This window comes from Bactrocera neohumeralis, chromosome 6, assembly GCF_024586455.1.
Source record: "Bactrocera neohumeralis isolate Rockhampton chromosome 6, APGP_CSIRO_Bneo_wtdbg2-racon-allhic-juicebox.fasta_v2, whole genome shotgun sequence".
NCBI lineage: Eukaryota > Metazoa > Arthropoda > Insecta > Diptera > Tephritidae > Bactrocera > Bactrocera neohumeralis.
In genome coordinates, this window is record NC_065923.1 from 34,858,033 (window position 1) to 34,881,733 (window position 23,701).

At 34.8% G+C, this 23,701-nt stretch overlaps 1 protein-coding gene across 2 annotated transcripts in view; it reads left to right on the top strand.

Moving 5' to 3' along the window:
• The window catches only part of LOC126762995 (ecdysone-induced protein 74EF), a 147,071-nt gene that overhangs the window by 101,818 nt on the left and 21,552 nt on the right, over positions 1 to 23,701 (top strand). Inside the window, exon 1 of one of the 2 annotated variants that reach the window (XM_050480137.1) lies at positions 10,688 to 13,318. The exons of the other annotated variant lie outside the window; for it this stretch is intronic. Within the exon in view, the coding sequence (XP_050336094.1) occupies positions 12,160 to 13,318 (1,159 nt within the window). The 5' untranslated portion in view covers positions 10,688 to 12,159. Of the gene's footprint in view, positions 1 to 10,687; positions 13,319 to 23,701 lie in introns of those variants that run through there. 2 annotated transcript variants of the gene reach the window in all.

The following is a 23,701-nucleotide window of genomic DNA, read 5'->3' on the forward strand; positions in this document are numbered from 1 at the left end:
GGAATTTGTGTTTTAAAAAACTAAGATAGGGTAAAAACTAAAAATTTTTTGTTTGAACTTTGTTTAGCTCGAATGAAATTAGGTAGTTAGAGTGGCTGCCTAACGACGCACCGAGGACTTTAAGGGTCCGTTGTGATTCCAACGGAACTAAAGTCGCCTCACTCTATTGTCTCCTCTCCGAACTACCCTGTGCTTCTGATGAGTTCATGTTTTATCCATAGAACCAACGAAACTAGAAACGTCTAAAAACCCTCGACCCGTAGTTGCGACTCTTTTCCATACTGGCTTGCCTGTGGAGCAAGTCAGTGTCTTGATTCCACATAGACTTAGCTATATTTATAACATGTTTGTAGATTAAATAGCAGCAAGTAGCCAGAGGCATATAAATTTCCACGTTTCAGGAGTCTTATTGTGGTCAGTTCATTTGCTTCACAGTTACAAGAGATATCACTATGTCCTGGAACCCCTTACAGGTTTATCGTAAAATAGGATTTTAGATCTATTAAGTGATCAAGTCATTCTTTCACTACCTTTGACGAAACCCAAGAGACTTTAGTGATTTCAGCATTTTGATTTTCCTCACTTCACTTGACCGTACGTACCAGTGATTCAAGCATTAGGAAGAGCATTGTAAGAAAGTCCATACAGAAAGTACCACCGACATTTCATAGATTAGGTTAGGTTAGTCCGGTAGTCTAATGAGCCACGCATAAACAATTTTTGGTCCTTAACGTCGCCAGATGGAGTGCCGTTACGTAGTTCATTGGAAGTAAACACCTTTCAGGATGCCAGGACTCGTTTGAAGCAAATTTCAGAGGTAAAGATACCTCTTCCGATGTGTGAAACAGTGGGGCCACCTAATGCTTGAAGCGTTCCATTGTTTCCTTAGTGCCTTGCTGCTGACATTTCCTGCAGTCTTCTCGATATATTAGTCCCACTATGCAGCCGTGGTTTGCCAACAGAAAGTGACCAGTGAGAATTCCAATCATATTCCTACACTCCCCTCTACCGCTGCTACCGCCTTGCGCTTGAATTTTAAAGTTTTGCATTCCCATTAATCATTAAATAATATTATGCTCTTATCCAGTGGCCGTAAAGACGTCGTTTTCGGACCATCACTCTTGGGAAACGCGTCCAGAGTAGATTAAAGTCGCGTGTTCCTGTTCACAGTTTTCTCTGGAGTTGCCTGTTGAAAGGTTAGAGGCTAGTTACGCGGCTTTTCTAATGGCAAAACTCTCTGCTTGAAATACGCAGCAGGGATCCGTCAGCTTAAAATAAAAAAGTTTACTTTGAATCTTCCTTTCCAATCGAAAAAAGGAGCATATAGTAGTGCCTGCTAAACCTCCACTACCCAGTGAACAAGACCTGAATTGAACACATATAGTGTTTAGATGGCAGGTTTAATACTAATTGAAGAACCGCCGTTCGGATGGTTCTTAGAGCTCCCATTATGCACAGCGCAGCGCGCCGCTGCACGCTTTCCATGGGCTTCCAGTTAGTAAGTTTCCATATGTCTCTTCACATGACAGTCCTTGGCCGGATAAAAATCCGTGTCCGTTCCGCTTACGTAGACCCGACTGTCGTGGGAACGGAACCAGCAGAATTGGTCGTACTGTGTGGCACCAGTGCATGAGAGTGAGAGAGAAAGCTTGTGCTGAGCATCTACCTAAGTTTCATCATTTTATAAGTTCGACAAAAAAATTAATCACCGCGGCCCACTTAATTACTTCAATACATATCTCAGGCAAGTCATTGTTGTGGTGGCAGAAAGCATTCACCAATAATTTTGAGAAATACTGTCAAGTTGACAATGCTAGACATATTAAAAATAAATTCATTCAGGTTACCTAGACTCGACTCTTGTGGAAAATTTCTTAATACCACCGTCTATACCATAATTTCTGAATATCCGAAAGCGCAGATTTCTGGATTTTTTACGCAAATCCATGAAACTGTGCACCAGTGGCGTAGCTAGGGGGACCGAAGGGGGCCGTCGCCCCGGGCGGAACTTCTTGGGGCGGCAAAATGGTATTTAAAAACTCCAATTCGGGCAAAAATTCCTGCAAATTGTGTCAAAAGTGTACAAGTTATAGGGCAAAAATGAGTTTTTTCTATGGCTTTTAATAAGATGTCTTGTAAATTTACTATCAATTTCCTCAAAAACCGTATTGTGAGAATTTTGGAACTTCAGAATTTGCGTGGCGTTCCTAAATTTTATATACTTAATATCGGAGGTATTTTGTAAAAATTCACTTTTGTTCGAACTACCTCATAAAGGGCGGCGGCAGAACATCCATGGCCCCGGGCGGCCGAAGTTGTAGCTACCCCACTGCTGTGCACTTAAATTGCATTGATCTGAAACTATGGTCTAAAGTTGGCTTGATTGGTTAGACTTCTGCAGACTTATAGCTATGTACATCTATTGAAATACCTTCGGACATGTCCTTGTTCATAATTATATAAGTTTACATAAAATTAATGTTGATTGTTGCATTTTTTTTGATGGTTTTGTTTTGCTTTCTCCAATTTCGCTGTGGTTTCTTTCAGCTTACAATCATATTTCAAAGGTCTTCTACGCAGACGGTAGTAAACAGTTCGCACAAATACTCGTACATCTATAATATTCGAGCGAGTAGGTTCGCAATGTACACATAAATGTACGTACCAGTTGAGTTGGAATAGTGAGGTGAAGCGATTTTGGAAATAGTTGGGTATTTTTTACAGTTTATCTTTCAGTTTACACAAGCAAATTTTGCTTTTGTTTTTATTTCGTGTCGGTGCCGGATGGCGGTCAACTGTTTGCGTTTGTTGTGGTAAACACGGTTGCGAATTACCAAGCTCCACAAATTGCAAGTGGCAATGTCATTGGTAAATGCATATGCGAATAGTGAAGTGAAGTTACATTGGCATTGTCTTGTTGAAAAGCTGCAAAATCATCAAAAAATTAACCTTTGCTGATAAACAAAATAATACAATATCTTGGTTTAGGTTTTTTATACCCTGAACTGGGTATATTAAGTTTGCCAACCAGAAAGAAACGTTGGAGGCACTACAGTACATATGTATATACTATAAAGTGCATAGAAATGATCAGCATGACGAGCTGAGTTGATTTGACCATCTGTCCATCGGTCTGTATATACGCGAATTAGTAGCTTAGTTTTTAAGATATCGGTTTGCATTTTTGCACAAATCTTTTTCTTCCCTGGAACCTCCTCATTTATCGGAACCGCCGACATCGGTTCACTATATCGTATAGCTGCCGTACAAACCCCACGATCAAGATCAAGTTCTTGTATGGAAAACTTTTGTAATTGAAGAGATATCTTCACGATATTCGACGTAGATTATAGACCTAGACAACACTACAAAGATTTAAGAAATTTTACAAATCGTATCACTATACCATATATCAGCCGTATAAATTGAACGATGGAAAACTTTTGTAATTGAAGAGATATCTAGACACACTACAAAGATTTAAGAAATTTTACAAATCGTATCACTATACCATATATCAGCCGTACAAAGTGAACGATCCAAATCAAGTTCTTTTGTGGGAAACTTTTGTAATTGCAGAGATATCTTCGCGAAATTTGGTATGGATTATTACCAAAGGCTACGTTACTATATCTGAAGAATTTTTCTAGATCGGACTATTATAGCATATAGCTGTCATATAAACTGAACGACCAACATCAAATTTTTGTATGAAAATCTTTTTTATTTGTTCTGATATCTTTCAGAAATTAACCATGTATTATTGGCCAAGAGAAAGGGCGAAACTCATGGTAACTCCGGACGCTCAGATCACGCCATTCGCTGTTGTTTTGAAAGAAAAAATCTGAATGTTTTCACTAAACTCATTTCGCTCTTCAAATTTTAAGGGGTTACATGGGCTTCATTGGGTAAAAAACAGCCTTTTTTCAAAAAAAATTTTCTCATTCGCGTTTAAAGACGGCGCCCTCAGTCTAGCTAGCCTCGAGCGCACACGTTCTCAAGGCTGTTTATCCGAAACTATTACTTGGATGAACTTGATTATTAAATTAAAGACAACCTCTACAATGGTATTCTAAAATTAAATAAGACAATAAAAAATTAGATTTTTTGAAACCCGTAAACCAATGTAACCCCTTAAAGTATTCAAACGACAGTAGTGTGTGGAATCGGCAATAAAATGTAAACCTAACAAACAATACTTTCATTTAAGAAACATTTGTGATTACATTCGGGGATTCTCAATTACTTCCATACTTCTTCTAAAATGTTCCATACATATGCAGTGTATACATATGAAGGTAATAGCCCTCTATCGTTTGCTAAAGTAAAGTTTCGAGCAGCAAATTGTTGGGAATATCAAAAAATTGTACAGTTGTCAATATCGTCTGACCTTTACTGAGTTCTTTCTAATGACTTTGGCTGCATTCTATTTTTTCTTTTTGTTTTTTGTTTTGCATCTGTCGACAAGTATATTTCGTTAAATATATTTACATATAAATATTTGCCGACACGATAGAAAGAGAACTACGCGTGTGTTATATCGTAACAGGTCATTCACTGCTGAATCTTGTCTCGTTCATGACTCACTTATATAATTGCTTCTCAAATCTAAACACCCAAAATACGAGTCAAAAAATTGTCGTATTCGTCGACTGTATACATATGTACATATGTAGGTGTGTGTAAAAGTGTGATTACTATAAACTTGTAAATACGAGTTCGTATGCGTACGAACAAAGTCGAACGCAGCCAAGCCAATAAAGTTAAGTTAAGACGTTCAACCGGAAAGGAATCAGGGAATGAGTAGGAGCTGTCTGTCTGTTAACGTTTACACAAACAATTCTACACCACAGCAATGTATGTATGTATGCACTTATATTTCCATTCTAACTTTGCATGTAAACATGAAAATCGAAAGCTACAACCCTGTGCAAGCTTACGAATATGATACATTCAAGCATTTTAAAAATGGTTAGGTACTACGAAACAGTATCACACTGGGATTAGGATGACGGAATTGAATGTTAAGTCGGCGTAATCGGTTTATAGGCGGCTTTGATGCTTAAAATCGGTGAGCAAACCTATAAATATTGAAAATAAATTCAAATAAGAATATATAGATCTAAGAATATGGATATTTGTCTAGCTATAATGTGATCTATATTTATAACCTGAATAGTGTATTTATATTAAGTTTTCCACGAAGTTTGTAATCCAAAGAGGGAAACGTGAGAGTTAGTTGATTTACCTACTAAGTCTGTGGGGTCCTCTGCCTGTATATGCGGGAACTTAGTTTGTGAGATAACGCTCCGAATTTTTGCACGCGACCTTTACTCCCCAAGAAGCTGCTCATTTGTCGGAACCGCCGATATCGGACTACTATAGCATATAGCTGCCATACAAACTCGCTCAATATTAAGTTCTTGTATGGAAGCTTTTTTATTTCACAAAATATCTTCAAGAAATTTGGCATGGTTTTTTGTCCAAGGCAACATATATATCTTCGAAGAAATTTTTCAGATCAGACCAATATAGCATGTAACTGCCATACAAGCGAAGCGTTCAGAATTAAGATATTTTATGAAAAACTTGTTCATTCGCCGAGAAACCTTCACGAAATTTGGGACACATTATTGTGCATGACAACGCCATAATATTCGAAGAAATATTTTAGATCGGACCAATACAGCATATACACACTGAATGATCAATGTTTCTTCTTGTGCTTATATGGAAACATCTTTATTTTTAGAGGGTGTTTTAGCTTTGGTGAGACCGAACTTAATGTCTTTTCTTGTTATGATTAAAGTTTTGAAAAGGGTCTTCAGGTTCAAACGGCTCAACGGTTATATGACTTGATCACTATTTTAAAGGCGTATAAAGCTCAATTAAAATACTTTTGGGCTCGAAATTAACTTAATTCCCCTTACCCCACTTTTTATATATTTTTGCTTCCAAACAATACCATTTATCGGGGTCGCTGGTTCGTTGATGGTCATCTGTCTGTCACCCTAGTTCTGTTCAACTTTCTTTGCATTTTATTTTATGCTTTTACTATATTTCGCATTTCGGCATTTACACGACTACAACAAAGGAAGTTGAACTAGTCAATCGCCATTTCCCTTTCCTTTGCTTGCCACTATATATATTTGTATATATGTTTGTACATATGTATTGCATTATTTGCTATAATATTTATCAATGCATTGGCGAGCGGAAAATATCCTTATCGCCCCACCAGTATGGAGAGAACACCCAATACACATTGGAAGCGCTCAGGCCAAGCAAGTCACAAATCAAAAAAAATATACATACATATGGCTGTAAATACATGTATATTTGCACCCAACTGCAGGCACGTTTGTGGATGAGGCCGCAACGAAAGTGAGGGTAAGGAAGAGAGAACATTGCGTGTTTGAAAGGCGAACTAATCTCTACTCGGGCGCTAGTCACTCGTTAACGGAAAGTGAAAATTTTCGCAATGTTTCTGTCGTCTGCGTCGTCGGTCTGCGCTGGCGCAATGATGCAGCAACAGCAGAGACTGCGGAGCTTAGACGTAAAGACACACTTATGTACATATATACATACATACATTTGTATGTTGGTAGCCCCCAGCCGCACTTGCCAGTGTAGATGGTATAGCACTGCAAAACTGGTAATTACAGCAATAACATCATCATCCTCACACACAAAAGTTGATCAAAGTACATACATACATACATATGTATGTATGTAATGAAAGGGGTACTCTGTAAATGCAAATATCAAGAGAAAGGCCAGTACGTAGTGTAATTCCGGCGCCTTAAAATTGTTGTTGTTTTACATTATTGGGAGATTTAAGTAGGTAGATATGTCACGGGATAACTTTGCCACTGTGCCCTCCTAGCGACCCTATTAGGGCTTCGTCTGTTAGGCAGAGACTAGCGAGCAACCAAAATGAGAACAAGAACTCTAGCATTGAGAAGAAATACCAGGTGAACCAACTGCAGCACTAAATTACTAATTTCAGGAGCTATTAGGCGACACAATGACCTTAGCAATCTTTTATTATTTTTAGTTACCCTGTATATTAAGTTTGCCACGAAGTTTGTAAACACCAGATGGAAACATTGGAGGCCCTATTACATACAGCTCTGTATTAGGTTAATAGGCTTAGACCAGTTTGGTTCTTTGCGATACGAGAAGGAGTTCACTTGCTAAGTCCAAGAGGAGTAGAATGCCTGGGCTTGACGCGCATTTTAACAGACTCTGCGGCCTCACTATCGCTACCTCCTCCAGTGTATCATACTGTGGGAACCCCAGATGCTTACGCGTAGTCTTGCCAATGCGGAACAAGTGCACAAGAGATGCTCCATTGTTTCGCTGGTACCCTGCTCTAGACATTTCCTGCAGTCTTCTCGATGTGTCAGCCCTATATTGCGGGCGTGTGTCGCCACCAAGTTAACGCTGTAATCTCCGAAGAAATTGTTCAGATCGAACGACTATACCATGTTTGGAGACTTCTTTATTTGTGAAGGATATTCTAGTAATCAAGGCTTGGTGCCAGTCCAAATTGTCATCTTCAAGAATCTTCCAGCAACGGATCCCATCTTAATGCCAATTTTTACAACTAAGTAAGTCCAATTATATATACAGTTGCAGTTACCCTTACATAAATTATATTTTATGCAAACGATTTGCTCCCAACTCCAATCCTTTTCGCAGCGCAACGCACGCAGTATTTCCTATAGTTTTCCTTTGGGTGTGGAATCGGCGCAATATTTCCGAGTGCATAAACCAAACTTCCGCCTCTACTTGAAATGTAGCCGGTTGTTGCATGTTCCGCTGAACCTGTGCCCAAAGTGCATGTGCACCTCCGCTGTCCACCCTTTCGAGTGGCGTGCGCTTCACACACCCATCTAGCATGTAATCGGATGAAGTGGCAGCAGTAATGAACCAACAAATACACAAAAGTTCTTTATACATACATATATGTATGTAAGTACATACATACATGTGTGAATGTTAGTCCACAAGTACATGCATATTTATTCGCATTTGTTTACACACAAATGCAAAATCATTTAAATATAAAATACCAAACACTGAGGTGCATATGGATGTACTATGTATATATACATATAGATATATGCATATACAAGTCACTTAAAGTGGCTTCAGCGCAGTGGGTCTGGGTCGCTTTAGTGCCACTGCCGCCTTGCGTTGTGCGCTTGCGACTTCGTTTATGTTGTCGGTTTTTCTAAATATACATATGTATATATATGTGAGTATTTGGCTTGACGTTTGTGTGCGCATGTGTGTGGCTAACGTCGTCGTCGTCGACGACTGACGGTGACAGATATGGCATGCATTCAAATAAATTTCAAGCTTTGAAACCAATAAAAAACAAGGAACAGCAGGCAACAACGACGAACGGCAAGAGCGCAGCGTACAACACAAATTTGCACTTGTACTCTGATGTTTAGCGGATGTATTGCCCCCTGTGCTCTTCGTAGCTCCAATTCGCGGTTTCCTCCTCTCATATGTGTACTTCTCTGTACATTGTGTATGTGTATGATCCCCCTCCCCCCATTTTTTTCATTATGTGAGTTCTCTCTCACAAGAAATTATGACTTTTCTCTCTCTCTCTCTGACTCACTCTCTCTAAAATTCTCAATATCAGCTGTCATTGTTGAACAGTGGTTCAATTAATAGAAGCAGTAAACTAAATGCACAGTTTTATTCTAAATTCATTTATCAGATAATGTTGATATAAGAATCGTGAAGCTTATGTTTTTAAAGGAGAGGATGCATCGTTGAAGTAAAAATAGAAACAAATGTTGAAAAAATATGATAAAACTTATTACATATAATACCTTATTATAAGTTTTTGCTTTCCAGTTAATAATCTGGTTTTAAGAACTAACAATAATCTGTCATAATCGGACGGTCTCATCAACCTTAACACCTTTATTCCATGGTCGATTTTGACCATGTTTTTCCACCTCTTTGAGACATCTAACGGCAGGTGTATGTAAACTATGTGGGTCAAACGACTTGGATCATCTACATGGATTTTGTATTTTGTAGTTCCTAATGGTACCGTTATGTAACTCTGGTTCTCACTATAATTTTCTAAATTATCAGAAAATTTATTCAGTTGACCGGATATAGTCTATTTTGATACGCTTATGTATTTGCTCTTAGAATCTTAAAGTTTATCAGCATATTTTGCAAAATTTATTTATAATTATAATTTATATATTTATAATTTGGCGACATCGTTTCTGAGAGCATGCTAATTGCTTTTAAAACATGAATGGAGATTTTCATTGAGTAACACTGGACATTTTGCCGGTAACGAGACTGAGAGTGGGAATAACGCGTTGACTAGAAAAACGATTTTTACCCACATTAATATTATAAAGAGGTATCATTTGATTATTTGATTTCAATAGACCCCGAAACTACTTGATGGATTTGAAAAATTCTTTCACCAGTTTGAATTTAGTTGCTAGGTACAAGAGAAACTGTCATCCTTTAGAATGCCTTTGCCTGTCTCGAATTTTAACAGACTCTGCGGCGTCACTATCGATACCTCCTCCAGTGTATCATACCGTGGGTAGCCCAGCTGCTTACAGCGTAGTCTTGACAATGTAAGGCAAGTGCGCAAGAGATGCTCCATGTTTTCCTTGGTGCCCTGCTCTAGACATTTCCTGCAGTCTTCTCGATCTGTCACGCCCATCCTGCGGGCGTGTGTCGCCACCACACAAGTGATCAGTTAGTATTCCCATCATGTTCCTACAGGCTCTTCTATCGAGTGCCAGTATTCATCCTTATCAAAAATTAATCAGTTTTGAATCAGTCTACAATATGAACTGATTAATTTTTGATAAGGATTAATACTGGAACTCGATAGAAGTTCGTATATTCCATTCGAAAGACATATGGATAATGGGTTCCTCTTCACCTAGTTTGTTAATAATTTTGGCAAGTTTTATAAATTTCGCATTTTACAGCGACTATGTCCACTGTTTGCGAATTTGTTTACGGTGCTCCCCATTTGCTCATCAAATTCTCCAACATTCAAACACTTACACCGCTCTCGCCACAAATATGCAAACCCACATTTATCTCTGTATGTATGAATGGCGCTGCTTCAGCGTATCTACAGCGTTTGTTGGGCATTCTGATCGGGGTTTGCTTGCAACACCCATACCCACACATGAAAAGCACAATTATCGGCATGGCTCTCGCCTGGCGCTCAACGCTTGCTGTGCGCTACGAAAATGCATGCTTGCTTGTGAGACTGGTGGAGCGCGCTAATACGAGTGTGTCTAGACTTTACCGTGTTAGCAATAAATGTAGGTATGTGCACAAGTATGCTTCTATATTTTAGTTATTCAAGCATGTGTATGTGTGTGTATTCATATATATGTATGTATATTTATGCTCGTGCAAATCGGAAAGCTTCGTCGTTGCTGCTGGCGCTGTCGTTGGCGTTGTCAGCGTCATCGTCGTCATCATCCCCAACACACGTGCGTTGTTGCTGTTGTTGTTAACTGAAATGCGACTGCGTCTATATGTGCCACTGTGTATACACGAAGTGTGTTGCTGTTGGTGTGTTGTCGTTGCCGTTGCCATTGCTGCTTTTCTGTTGCTGTTTTCGTTGTCGTTGTCGTTGTCGTCGTCGGTGAATCGTAGCAGTTGCTTGCTTGCTGCTCGCTAGCTACAGCGTTTTGTTACTTCGACTGTAATCGACTTAGAGTTTAAACTACAATTTCAGTTTCGCTGATACCGTAAGAGATAACCGACGTTTGCGTTCGACATAATAATAATAACAGAAAAATTGCAATACGCGTATGGTTGGTATCTCAACAAACCAAGTCAAGCAAACTAAACTGAACTGAACTATTTGCAATATTCGCTATTTGCGATATACAATAAATACATACATATATATACGAGTACTATACTTATATGTGTCTATAAAACTAGTTGTATTTGTGTATGCATATGTGAAATGAAAATGAGTTTTGTTTGAAATTAAAGAATCGTGTGTCTGTGCTTTCTCGTTTGTTTGTTGCGGATTCTATGAATGCCCGGATGCACTGTCGCGGAAATAAAGTGACCTATAGCATGTTACTCAGGTGTAGCTGAAACGTTTAGTTCAGTATAAAGTGTCTAGCTCAGTTCTCGCGTTAATTCAATATCACATAAGAACTCCGGCTACCATCATTGTGTGCGTACTCTAGTTGGTGGCGTGCATCCTTGCCAATTAGACGGCGCCAGCTGGACAAAAGGAGTAGACTAGAGTGTAATTAACAGCAACAAACGAGACATGCATGCCGTGCAAAAGCAAGCAAATTGGATTAGCGATCGAGCAAGAATGCAACAATTTTTACCTTAATTTTTACATACATTTTTGTACATATGTACATATAATATGCTTTAAAATGTGACAATTCCACTAAAAAAAAAATGCTAAATTGACGTGTATCTATAATTTAACCTCGAAAATGAAATTTGGCGTTGCTTAAAGATTCTAAAACGTAAACAAGCATAATTTTGCAGCATCATACGTCCTATCCAAATGTACAAAACTAACAAAATACCTCAAAAATTGTAAATGTTGACAACGCTCAGGTACAAAAATTTGCAGAAGCAGTAACAACAGTGACACACACAAGTGCAACACAAATTTTAAAGTAACATAATTCAATGAGAATTCATAACCGAACATGTGATGATGTTAAATTGTCTTAAATTATGCTTAAAAAAACACAAACAAAAAAATAAAAGAACAATTCGAAACTGTTAACGTTAAGTGTGCGCTGCTAAATATTTAAAGAACCCTTAACGTCAAAAGTAAAAAAAGCACAACTCAAAAATATATACGCCAGGGTGCAGTGTTTTCCCCCAACAAAAATATATTAGTTAGCAGGCAGCAACATAACTTTCGAACGGTGCTTAAGCGCGAGCTTTGTCTGCGGAAGCAACAACACCACAACGAACTACTTGCATTCAATGGAAAAATTGTTTAGAAAACCAGAAAACAAAAACACCGCAGAAAAACAAGCAAACCGCTAACCATTAGAAACCGAAATTGTAGTAAGAAAAGTAAAGAATTGTTAACGAAATACGCTGCTAGTGAGGCGCTGTTTGAATACAAGTTTCATAATGATTATGGTGCAACATCTGGTCACAGCCAACGCAGCGCACACGCTCGTCAGCCAGGCAGCATTATCCTCGGCTGGTTCCTCATCGCCCATACCAACATCACCACCACCATCCTCACACACAGTATCCTCCTCAGTGTCGTCGCTGTCATCGTCAGCATCGCTAGCGTCGTCGAATGCATTGTCTTCACCGACACGTTCACCCTCACCGGTGGCGCTGTCGCAACAGAGTGTTTCCCCATTGGCATCGCCCACCAACACCGCCAACACAAACTTAACCGCTAGTACAAGAAGCAGCTCGAATGATGAGAAATTATTAAACTGCTGCATTCCACCTGCATCGAAACAGGACAAGGAGGTCGGTAGTTTTGTACGCAATGAGCAAACTTGGCGCTCGCCCAGCAACAGCAGCAGCGGGGACCAAATATTAATACGTGCCATAGAATCACATAAGTCCACAACAGCAACAACGCAAATGAGGGAAGAAAGTCCGCTGCCCGAATCAACATCACCTGCCACCAATGAGAACAACGATAGCAACGTTTCCACTGCATCCAGTCCGCAGGCTTCGCCGCCATTAGTTGGCAACGTCGAATCTACTACCGAAACCAATAGGCGGCTATTTAGTTGTCCCGAGAAATTTACGGTACTTTACAATCATTTGCGCCAACATAAATATTCCAACAACACAAATGCGGGGGGCACGTCAGCCGCATACGAGCATAACCGTCATAGTAGTTCGCCAGCGGCAAAGGAGCGTGAGACTTTCGGTGAGTTGGGGCAGCAGGTGCGTCGTACGGTAATCACAAGCAAGTGTCAAAGTGATGAGGAAGCTTTGGCAACGCGTGCCTGTGATACGCCCGAATGTAGAAAAAGCTTAAAAGCAATAGATGCGATGCAGGAGGAGGATGACGATGAGAATATCGTGGCGGAAGAGGATGGCATAGCCTCCATGGATAATTATAGTGAGGAGGAGGAAGAGGATGATACTGATTGTCCATTGGATCTTTCGGTGAACGCAACCACGCTACGCAATCGCGATCGTACGTACTCGGAAACGGAATCGGAAGATTCGGGTTCTGGTGTAACGGAAGGCGAGCATGCTCAACTTAAAGCCGAACAAAGATCAGCATACAAGAAGAATTTAATGAAGCGATACTGTAAGTGCAAAAAAGTGGCCGTCAAATATTGGCTTAAGGACTTTTATATGATTTCGAGTTATATGTATGTAATATTAAGCTTGGAAACCATATATTCAACAACCCTATTGAATGAAATACCAAAATACCCGTATTAACAAAATACCACTCATGATTGACAATAGAATAGGTTTTAATGGTTACAAACGGCCCCTTTCTAATTTCAATAAGCCCATGTAAAATATAAAACGCCCTTTTATGGTATATGTGTTAAATGCACAATGAAAAGCATCTTGACTATTGACCAGAAGAGAGAAGAATCGTTTAAAACAGCTGATGAGGTGACCTTCGAAATCTTTAATATGAAGTCGTTGGAAAATTTGCCTTGTAATTATGTACTAAGGGTGGTAGTTTAACACAAATATGGTCTAGGGCTTTAAATATATCAAAGTATACATTTTTGTTGTGAAATGTTGTACTCTGCATTTCTTAATATACTGGCAACAGTAACCATACGTAAAGCAAACCCTATCGTACTAGTCAGGGCAAGTATATCAAAAACTATAAAACAGCCTTACACTAGAAGTTTAACTTTCTTGGCGTGAAAATTTGTTAAAGAAACGTTAGTTTAATTGACTCGAACCAGTCACCTATATCGAACACACTTCCAAATTATAAATTTTTAAAAAATATTTATTTTTGATTACGAAATTATATTATTCTGAACTGTTGTTGTTTATTCTATTTTTTAATTCTAAAATTTTGGATTTTAAATTTGATTTGCAATTTTTTAGAGAAATTAAATTTTAATTTTTAATCTGATTTTAATTTACAAAATTAAAATTAGTTTTTTAATTCAAGATTTTTAATTTTTTTGACTTTAATTTAATTAAAAAAAACTTCTCGTCAGTGTTACTAATTTTTTAATTCTAAAATTTTGGATTTTAAATTTGATTTAATATTTTTCAGAATAATTAAATTTTAATTTTTTAATTAGATTTTTATTTAATTAAAAAAATTAAAATTCAATTTTTAATTCAAGAAAATCAAAAAAATTCAATTTTATTTTCTTTATTTGATTTAATTGAATTTCAGTTTAATTAATTTTTAATTTTTATTCTAATTTATAATTTTAAATGTTTAACTTAACTAAGAAAACTTAAAAATTAAAATTTTAATTCTCTTGGGTTTTTTTTTAATTTTAAATATAATTTTTTAAATTTATTTCATTTGACTCAAGTTTTAATTTAATTAAAAAAATTTAAATTTTCTTGCATTTTATTGAATTAAAAATTAAAATCTAATTCAAATTTTGTTTTAATTTTATTAAAAAATTTGAATTAATATGTTAATTAATTTAATTACAAAAATAAAAATTTAAAATTTCTGGCATTTTTTTGGAATTAAAAATTACATTAAAAAAATTAAAATTTCAATTGAGTTTAAAATATAATTTATTAAATTTACTTTTAAATTGATTTTAAATTTAATTTAGTTAAAAATTATAAAAAATGATTTGTTTTTAATAAATTTAAATTTGTTTTTTTTTGGATTTTCTTGAATTAAAAACTAAAATTTAATTTTAGTTTAATTAAAAAATTTTAATTTTCATTTCATTTGATTTAAAACAAATTTAAATTTAACTTTTCTTAGATTTTCTTAAAATAAAAATATGATTTAATCAAATTTACTTTTAATTTTTTTTCATTCGATTTAAATTTTAATTTAATTAAAGAAATTAATCCAAGAAAATTTAATTTTTATTTTTTAAGATTTTATGAAACTGAAATAATTTTTTTCATTTGATTTAAATTTTAATTTAATTAAAGATTAATTGTAAAATTAAATTTTCTTGGTTTTTCTTGAATTAAAAATTAAAATTTGACATTAATTTAATTAAAAAAATTAAAATATTTGATTTCAATTTTAATTTAATTAAAAAATAAGAAATTTAAATTCAAATTTTTTGGAATTTTTATAATTAAATTTTCAATTTGTATCTTGTGTTTTCTTTTAAATTTTAATACATATAATTATAATAATTTTTAATTTCTTTTTAATTTCAATACATTTTAAACAAAAAAATAAGAAATTTAAATTTTCTTGAATTAAAAATTGAAAATTATAATTTTTTATGGTAATAAATAATAATTTAATAAAATTTAAACTTTTTTTAATCTCAAAATCGGAATTAAAAATTTATAAAATATAAATCGTTTGGATGTGTAAGTGCCCCAGAGTATTGAAGATGATGGCTCTGTGGAAGCTCTAGTTCAAAATGAAGTATGAAAACCCGAGAAAAAATATAATTCTAAAAAAATCGTTTCTATTTAATTCTTAATTACATATATACATATATGCTTGGAATTAAAATGTTTTTTACTTTTAATTGTTTTATCCGGTATTTAAGATTAAATTTTAAATGTTTACAAATTATAAAAACAATTTAATTTCCACTATTTGGGATTCCAAATTAATAAAATATTTTTTTAAATGTTAATTAAATTATTTTTTTAATGCATTACTTGCAACACTGTTCTAGTTTTAGTTGTTAAAGGCTTGTGCAGCTGTTGGTGTCATCACATGCGCTATATCGATACCAACGCGTGTGATCTCCACTTCCTATTGAAAGACCAAGTCACTCTCCCACCTTATAAAACCCTAATTTTCCTCTACTAATTTCCTCTTTAATTTCGATATGGTACTATGCCTAACACAACTGACTACATTTTTAAAGCTTTCAAGATTTCGAAATACTCATGTTCATATGAACGTACAAACGTAGGTATATCGCACAATAGTTGCTAAATTTAAAGTTTTTCTGCACTTCCAACATTGTATGCATTCGACACCGTGACTTAAGCATGAATGGGAAAATAAATAAATAAGTGAATCGAAAATTTTCCAGCTAAGCAGGAAAATATGACGAAACCACTGAATTTGCCAACCACCGACCGACGAATCACCGTGTACCCAACAGCGAAATATAGGGGCAGACCGACATCCAGACTATCAGCCAGTTAGCCGACCAACTAAGCAGCAACAATTTCGTACTTTTTGTGTAAAATAAAACGACGAACTGTAGGAAAAAGCATATAATATAAAACAAAGTAAAAAAAAAATTAACAGACAAAATTGTAGTTTGAAATATCGTAATTTCCGCTGTGAAACTAAGACTTGCCGCCGCATTTTTAATAGACACACACGTACTCACACTTTTGCATGTAGATAATATTTAGTCAGGCATGTGTGTGTGTTTGTGACTGTAACTTACGTATGTATGCATACGAACATTTAAGTATGTATGTAGATGTCTGTTCAGTTTTACTTTTGGTGGCATTCGCAACTGAGCCGCATTAAACGAAAGCAGCGCGCGCCTCTCTTGCTCCATGGCAGCGTGGCCGTTATTCATATATATGTACATATATTTCTATATATAAATATGTATATACATACATGCAAACGTGTGCGAAGCTTATGAGCATACATACATACATAAATTAGTTGGTATGTGTTGACTCGTTTCATACGCGTAACAGTTTCCTAACCCACCTCAACAATTTTATCGATTATTTTAGGTAGTAAACAAAATGTTGCCAGTCTTCTTGGGCATATACAGACACACATATGTACATATGTATGTATGTATGTTTGCATTTAAGTCATGTCTATGCTAGTGTCAGAAGGTTGGGCAGTGGGTTAGCTGCTGCAGAAGCCATCAAGAAAACAGACTATATATGTATGTATACATATGTATATAAGTTATATGAAATACGTTTGGTTATATTCCATAACTTTTTGGCACTTTTCAGTGAAAACTACGACCACACTTTTATAAAGTCTGATAATGGTTCTTTATGAGTGGGCGTGGAGGAAGTTATCAGCGCACAGAAGTCATACTTTGTCGAGCTTATTCTATTTAACATATCTGAAAAAATATATCTAAAGATCGACTTTAGACTTGTGAAGAATTTCTGTTGATTCAGGAAGAAGAAATCAGATCAAGAGCAATAAATGAGATCTATTATCTATTATCGTTGTATTAATAACTACTTAAACCACCATATTTTGTCGATTCTTAAATGAAAGAGGATAAACTCGTTGAGCAAACAATAAAAGAAGTCTTATTTTTTTATAAAGTAGCTCAAAAAAAACCATTAAATATAGTTTCAAAATAGTGTGAACGTTTCCGTTGCCTTAAGAATTGCTCTGTATCAAATGTCGTGTACATATCTTGTCAAATAAAAAGGTTTTTCATACAAGACCTTGCTTTTAATCAGTTATTTTGTATGACAGCTATATGCTATAGTAGGCCGATATGAACAATTTTTGCAGAAGTTGTACCGTTGCCTTAGACAATAATCTACACCAAGTTTTATAAAGATATCACAACGAATAAAAAAGTTTTTCGCACCAAGACTTGATTTTGTTCGGTCAGTTTATATGGCAGCTACACGCTATGGTGGTAAAATCTGAAAAATTTGTCCAATGAAAGTAGCGTTGCCTTAGGAAATGATCCATGTCAAATTTCGTTAACATATCTCTTCAAACAAACAAATTTTCCGTAGAAGGACTTGACTTGGATCGTAGGATTTGTATGACAGCTACATGCTATGTATAGTAGTCCATTCTAAACCATTTCTTCGGAGTTTATATCGTTGTTTTAGATAATAATGCATGCCGAATTTCGTTAGCATATCTCTTCAAACAAAAAGTTTTCCCTACAAGAACTTGATCCGATCGATCATTTCAGATAACATCAATATGCTATACTGGTCCGTTATCGGTAGCAATGAGCAGCTTCAGGAGGAGAGGATATGTGCGAAATTTCAGATCGATATCTCATATCATATGCCATATGCATGCACTCATTTTATAGGGTCTTCGGCGTCTCCTTCTGGGCGTTAAAAGCTTCGTTTTAAACTTAATATACTCTGTTCAGGGATTAAAAATTGCGCTATCCTAATCCATATACATATACATATGTATGTAATCTCGTGTGATTATTGCCATCGGCATTTTCCTTCCGAAGTTTAAATTGAGAGATATGCTCTCGGTCACGTGTGTGTATTCCATTCTGGCCAAAACGAAGGCAGTAAAAGTTTGTGTCCCACTTGCCAGGGCATATTATAGGCAGAAAACTGCGTTCGTTGTGTGTGTAAACACATATATGTTTGTATGTATGTATGTGTATATACAAAACAAAGTTACGCTGAAATTGAAAGGAAATGCGCACACGGAAAGTATCAACTAATGCACGAATGACCCACACACACACATACACAACCTATATACGTAGTATTTACCATAATCTGCAGAATATGTAAAACGTCACTAACAACACAAAGTTATACAGACGCAACAACAAATAGCACATTTCAGTTTACGACGCCACCGACGTCGGCAGCGACAGCGCTGCTATAAATGGTGGACTTGATCCATATAACAAATCAAAAAGCGGGCTAAGAAGACAACCAGCCAACAGACTCTCTGAAAGCCTGCCAGCCAGTCGGCCCATCAGTCTGCGGCCCAGCGATTGCGCATACAAGTGGCTCTATATATGTGTGTGTGTGTGCTTATGAAGTTCGCGAAAGAATAAGAGAAAAACAAAAGCAAATGGCAGCAGACTTTGCAGGGTAATCGTTTGGTGTGTGTTTGTGCGCCCACAAAGTGAGAAAGTGAAAAAGGCCTACAAGCAGTCAACAACAAACACTTTACAAGCGCAACAATAGCAATTGCAACAACGACAAACACACTTTTTTGCACACACATACATACATACATGCACTATATAAATGAGTTTATGTGCCAGCTGGTAGTTTGTCGATTGGTACTTTGGGTTAGAGTGGGCTCGCTGCCTTCCTGACGCGACTTCGGCATTTTGTTGTAGTCACTGTCTGTGCCGCACTGCCGGTGCTCACAATGCGGCGATGGTTGGTGAAAAGTACTGAGTAGTATTTTCACTAGAGTATAGCAAAGTCGGCTAGTCAGACAGAAAGCTCGCTGCCAACTTAGAAGCCGAGCCGACTAATGTTCAAACATAACAAAAATTTTCTTGAGGTAGGTTGGGAGTTTTATATACACTTTTACTTCTGTGATATGATGTGTGTTTTTATATATGTATGTATGTATGTATTTATTTGTTGTTTGATATAGTTATTTGATAGTGGGAAATAGTGTGCTTGTAGACTAAATAGTTGACAGTTCAGTGTTATTCTTTACTTCTCAGTATAGTTAGTCATCGGGTTCGGCAATAATTTTGTGACGGCGACCGACTTTGTTACTAGCTAAGTCAAATTGGTAAATATCTTAGAGTCTTACCACTTTCATGTCACTATACATACATATATGACCAAAAGCGTTGTTTAATAAATCATGACTTCTCACTAAATTACTTCTGAAATTAAATTTCCCTTAGCGAAATCTTATGACTTTGTTTCTAAACATTAGAAAATCGGTTGTAATTAGTTAATATTATTTATACTTTTATATAATTTTTATATACAATTAATTATTATATACATATACATACATATATGTATATACATATGCATATATTATATAAAATTTTTTTAAAATACATAAATCTCGCCTGTTTGGTAAATTTTGTATAAAACCCCTTTTTGTTTACCAGGTTCTGCATTTATGGCGCATTTAAGCGATGTTATCAAATATTCAAATGTATTAAAACTTGTTTGCAATTAGGAAGTATGTACATATGTACATACACATGTACAAATGGCTTTGAGAATTTTTTAATTCAAAATTTTTGAATTTGAATTAGATTTTTTCATGAAAAAATTAAAAATTATTTTTTCAAAATTAAAATAATTATTTTTTCAAAATTAAAATAATTATTTTTGAATTTTTATAAAATTTTTGGAAACATTAATTTATTTGAATTTTCGTTCCTGCTTTTAATCAGCTTTTAATAAAAATTTACAAAATAATTCTAAAATTTTTTAATAATTGAAAAAATAATTTTTACTCGAATTTTCGTACCTACTTTTAATCTGAAACATAAAAAAAATAGTTTTTTCAAACATTTTTTAAAAGTTTAAAAAATAATTTTTACTAGAATTTTCGTTCCTGCTTTTATTCCGAAAAATAATAAATACAATTATCAAATTAAAAAGCGTTTTCTAAATTTTTAATTTAGATTTTGATATTAAAAATTAAATTTTCAAATTAAAAAACTAAATTTTCAAATTTAAAAATTAAGTTTTCAACTTTTAATTTAAGAAATTGGGATTAAAAATTAAATTTTCAATTTCTAATTCTAAAAATTCTAAATTTCTAAAAAAAACAATTTTCAAAGTAAAAAACCTAAATTTTCAAATTTAAAAATTAAGTTTTCAACTTTTAATTTAAGAAATTGGGATTAAAAATTAAATTTTCAGTTTCTAATTCTAAAAATTCTAAATTTCTAAAAAAATCTAATTTTTAATCTCAAACATTTTATAAACGTTTATAAATTGAGGAAATTTTTTTTAATCTACTAAATTCTGGTATACAAAGGAATAAAAAAGAAAGATATATAAGTTAGAAAAAAAGAGCTAAACTATGCTGATATTTTATTAAAATTAAGCATTATTTTTCAAAAGATGGTCCAAGTACGCAATTTATTTAAAATTTATTTTTTTTATTCTTATTCAATCCGGTATTTGGGATAAACATTTAATTTTTTTTTTGTAATAGAATAAAATGAGATTAAACTTTTTTTTTGACAAATTAAAATTAAAAGTAGGATTAGACAATATTTGTCAACAAGTTAAAAAATTGTTTTCGTTCCTAGTTTTTTCATTCGGATTAAACATTATTGTTTCACAAGTTCAAAATTTGTTTTCGGTACTAATATTTTCATTTCGGAATTTGGCATAATTTTTTGTCTATATTTATTAATCTGTTATTTGGAAAAAACTTATTTTGATAAGATTTAATACATTAACATTTTCGGGGTTGCAAAATAAAAAAAAATTAATTTAGCATTTCAAGTATTTTGTATAAGATATTAGAGTGGGTCAGAAAAAATTTAATATTTTTATTTCACTTGGTACTCAGAAAAATAGGTTCTTAGACGCCTTTTAATTCTAACGGGAAAGTGCTCCACCTCACAGTTGTAAATTTTTTTCTCGCCTCCAACTACTTGAAAAAATATCTTGTTTCATAGATTTTGAAAGAAATTGAATGCTCTACTAAAAATCTCTTATGATTTTTTCGTAAAACGAATCGTTTAAAAGATATTAACAAAAAAGTGGAAAATATTCCTGGAAGAAACTCTTTTTGCCCCACCTTAATATGCGAGGTGCTTTCCAAAGTAAACAGGACTTTAAAAAATAAAACAGAACAAATGGTTTTTTTGGCAAAATCAATTTATTTTATTCAAAATAGTCTCATTTCGCTACAATACATCTTTTTGCGCGGTCCAAAAGCATGTCGAGCGAGTGTTTTATTTAGCTTGTTGGCCGGTATAGCCACCAGTATGCCGGTGCAAGCCTTTTGAATGGCCTCTACGTCTGCATAACTCCTTCCTTTCATGGGCAAATGCATTTTCCCGAAAAGGAAGAAGTCGCACGGTGCCATATCAGGTGAATACGGAGAGTGGTTAATGGATAAAATGTGATTTTTGGTCAACTAAACCTCTTTAATGATATCCTTCGAATGTTGGATCCGAGCAATTTTTGGTCGTCAGTCAATTTGTGCGGAACAAACCGTGCACACACCTTTCGTAAGCCCAAATGTTCGGTCAAAATGCGATAAATCGATGTTTTGGAGATGTTCAATTCCATTTCCATGAATTTCAATGATGATTTCGGCTGATTTTTGATGAATTCATGTACAGTTTCGATGGAATTTCCGTTGATCACGGATTTTGATTGGCCCACAGGTTGATCGTCTTTTATGTCCTCACAACCACTTTGAAAACGCTGAAACCACTCGTGAAACGTTTCGGTAAAAGTTTTACCAATTTTAAAACAAAATTTAATGTTGGCTCTTTGTTCGAAGCTCATTTTCGCACCGATAACACAAACATACTGACACTTAAACTCTATAATTTCCCTTCCAATCGATGAAATGTCATGAAATTCTCACTGGATAATCGATAAAGATTCTAACACACCAGTCGACATATAGATGGCGCCATCAGGGGGCGCTAGATTCAAAAAGTCCTGTTTATTTTAAAACACACCTTGTATGTTTATATGTACATATGTATATGTATGTATACATAAATACAATTTATGAAAATAATAAGGTAAACTGATTTTTTTCAACCATAAATTATAATATTTTTTTCGATATAAGTAGATAGATAATAAATGAGGTTTACACCGCGACCTAAGGTCTATAATACATATGTATGTATACATATATTCAATATAAGTAACTTGCTCTCTTTAAATTATTACTTCGAATTAGTTTATTTTAGCGCAAGAGCACAGCAGCAATTCTTTATTATAAAAATATATGTATGTATGTACATACCTATATACATACGTTTATGCATATATGGTGCATATGTTGCTTACCTGAAATAAACCCGGTTAACGAAGTAAGATTTTATCTCCTGTAACTGTTTCATCACCAAACACGACTTTTTGCGCAGGAATATTTGGCAAATCGCATTAACAAATATTGACAAAAACAATGCTAATCGCCATTAAAACCTGAAAAAAATTTTTTGCAACAATTTAATACATACATATGTACATACATGCAAGTAACAAATAATAACCGCTATTTGAGAAGTATTAAAAATATCACTTTGAGAATGATTAAATTTCAGTGAGACTTTCATTCCTTAAATGATGTTGCACACTCTAAGAGCAACTATACAAAAAAAATTAAAAAATTGTGTATGAACACATAAATAACATTTTTGTAGACAAAGAATCATTTAAAGAAGACATTTATCCGGAAGACACGAACAACTGTTTATACATATGCATATACCATATAATAATGCACACGGCTTGACTAATCCATCAAGTAGGCGTTGAGCAAAGAAAACGTATAAATGAGAGTGAAATTTCTCCAAATCTCCGTGAACGCCTCTCAGAGTTCTTCGAAAACACAACAGTATATGTATACCTACATGTATGTATGTATATATACAATTCAGAATATAATAAAACGTAATCAGCCGTGGTATCATCAAAAAGTGGCAATAACAACAATAATTAACAAAAAATTCCAAAAAAAGGAATGCAAAAAGAAACTCTCTGTCCACATGCCTGTACATACATATGTACATTTGTATGTATGTAGTTATATTATCCGAAAGACCTTGAACTTGAGACTAAATTTCCAAAATACGCGCATTCACACTCGCGCTGGCAACCGAACGGAACAACAAAAGCAACGATTAAGCAACAGCAACATCAACCAAGCTGCGTTGGCTCC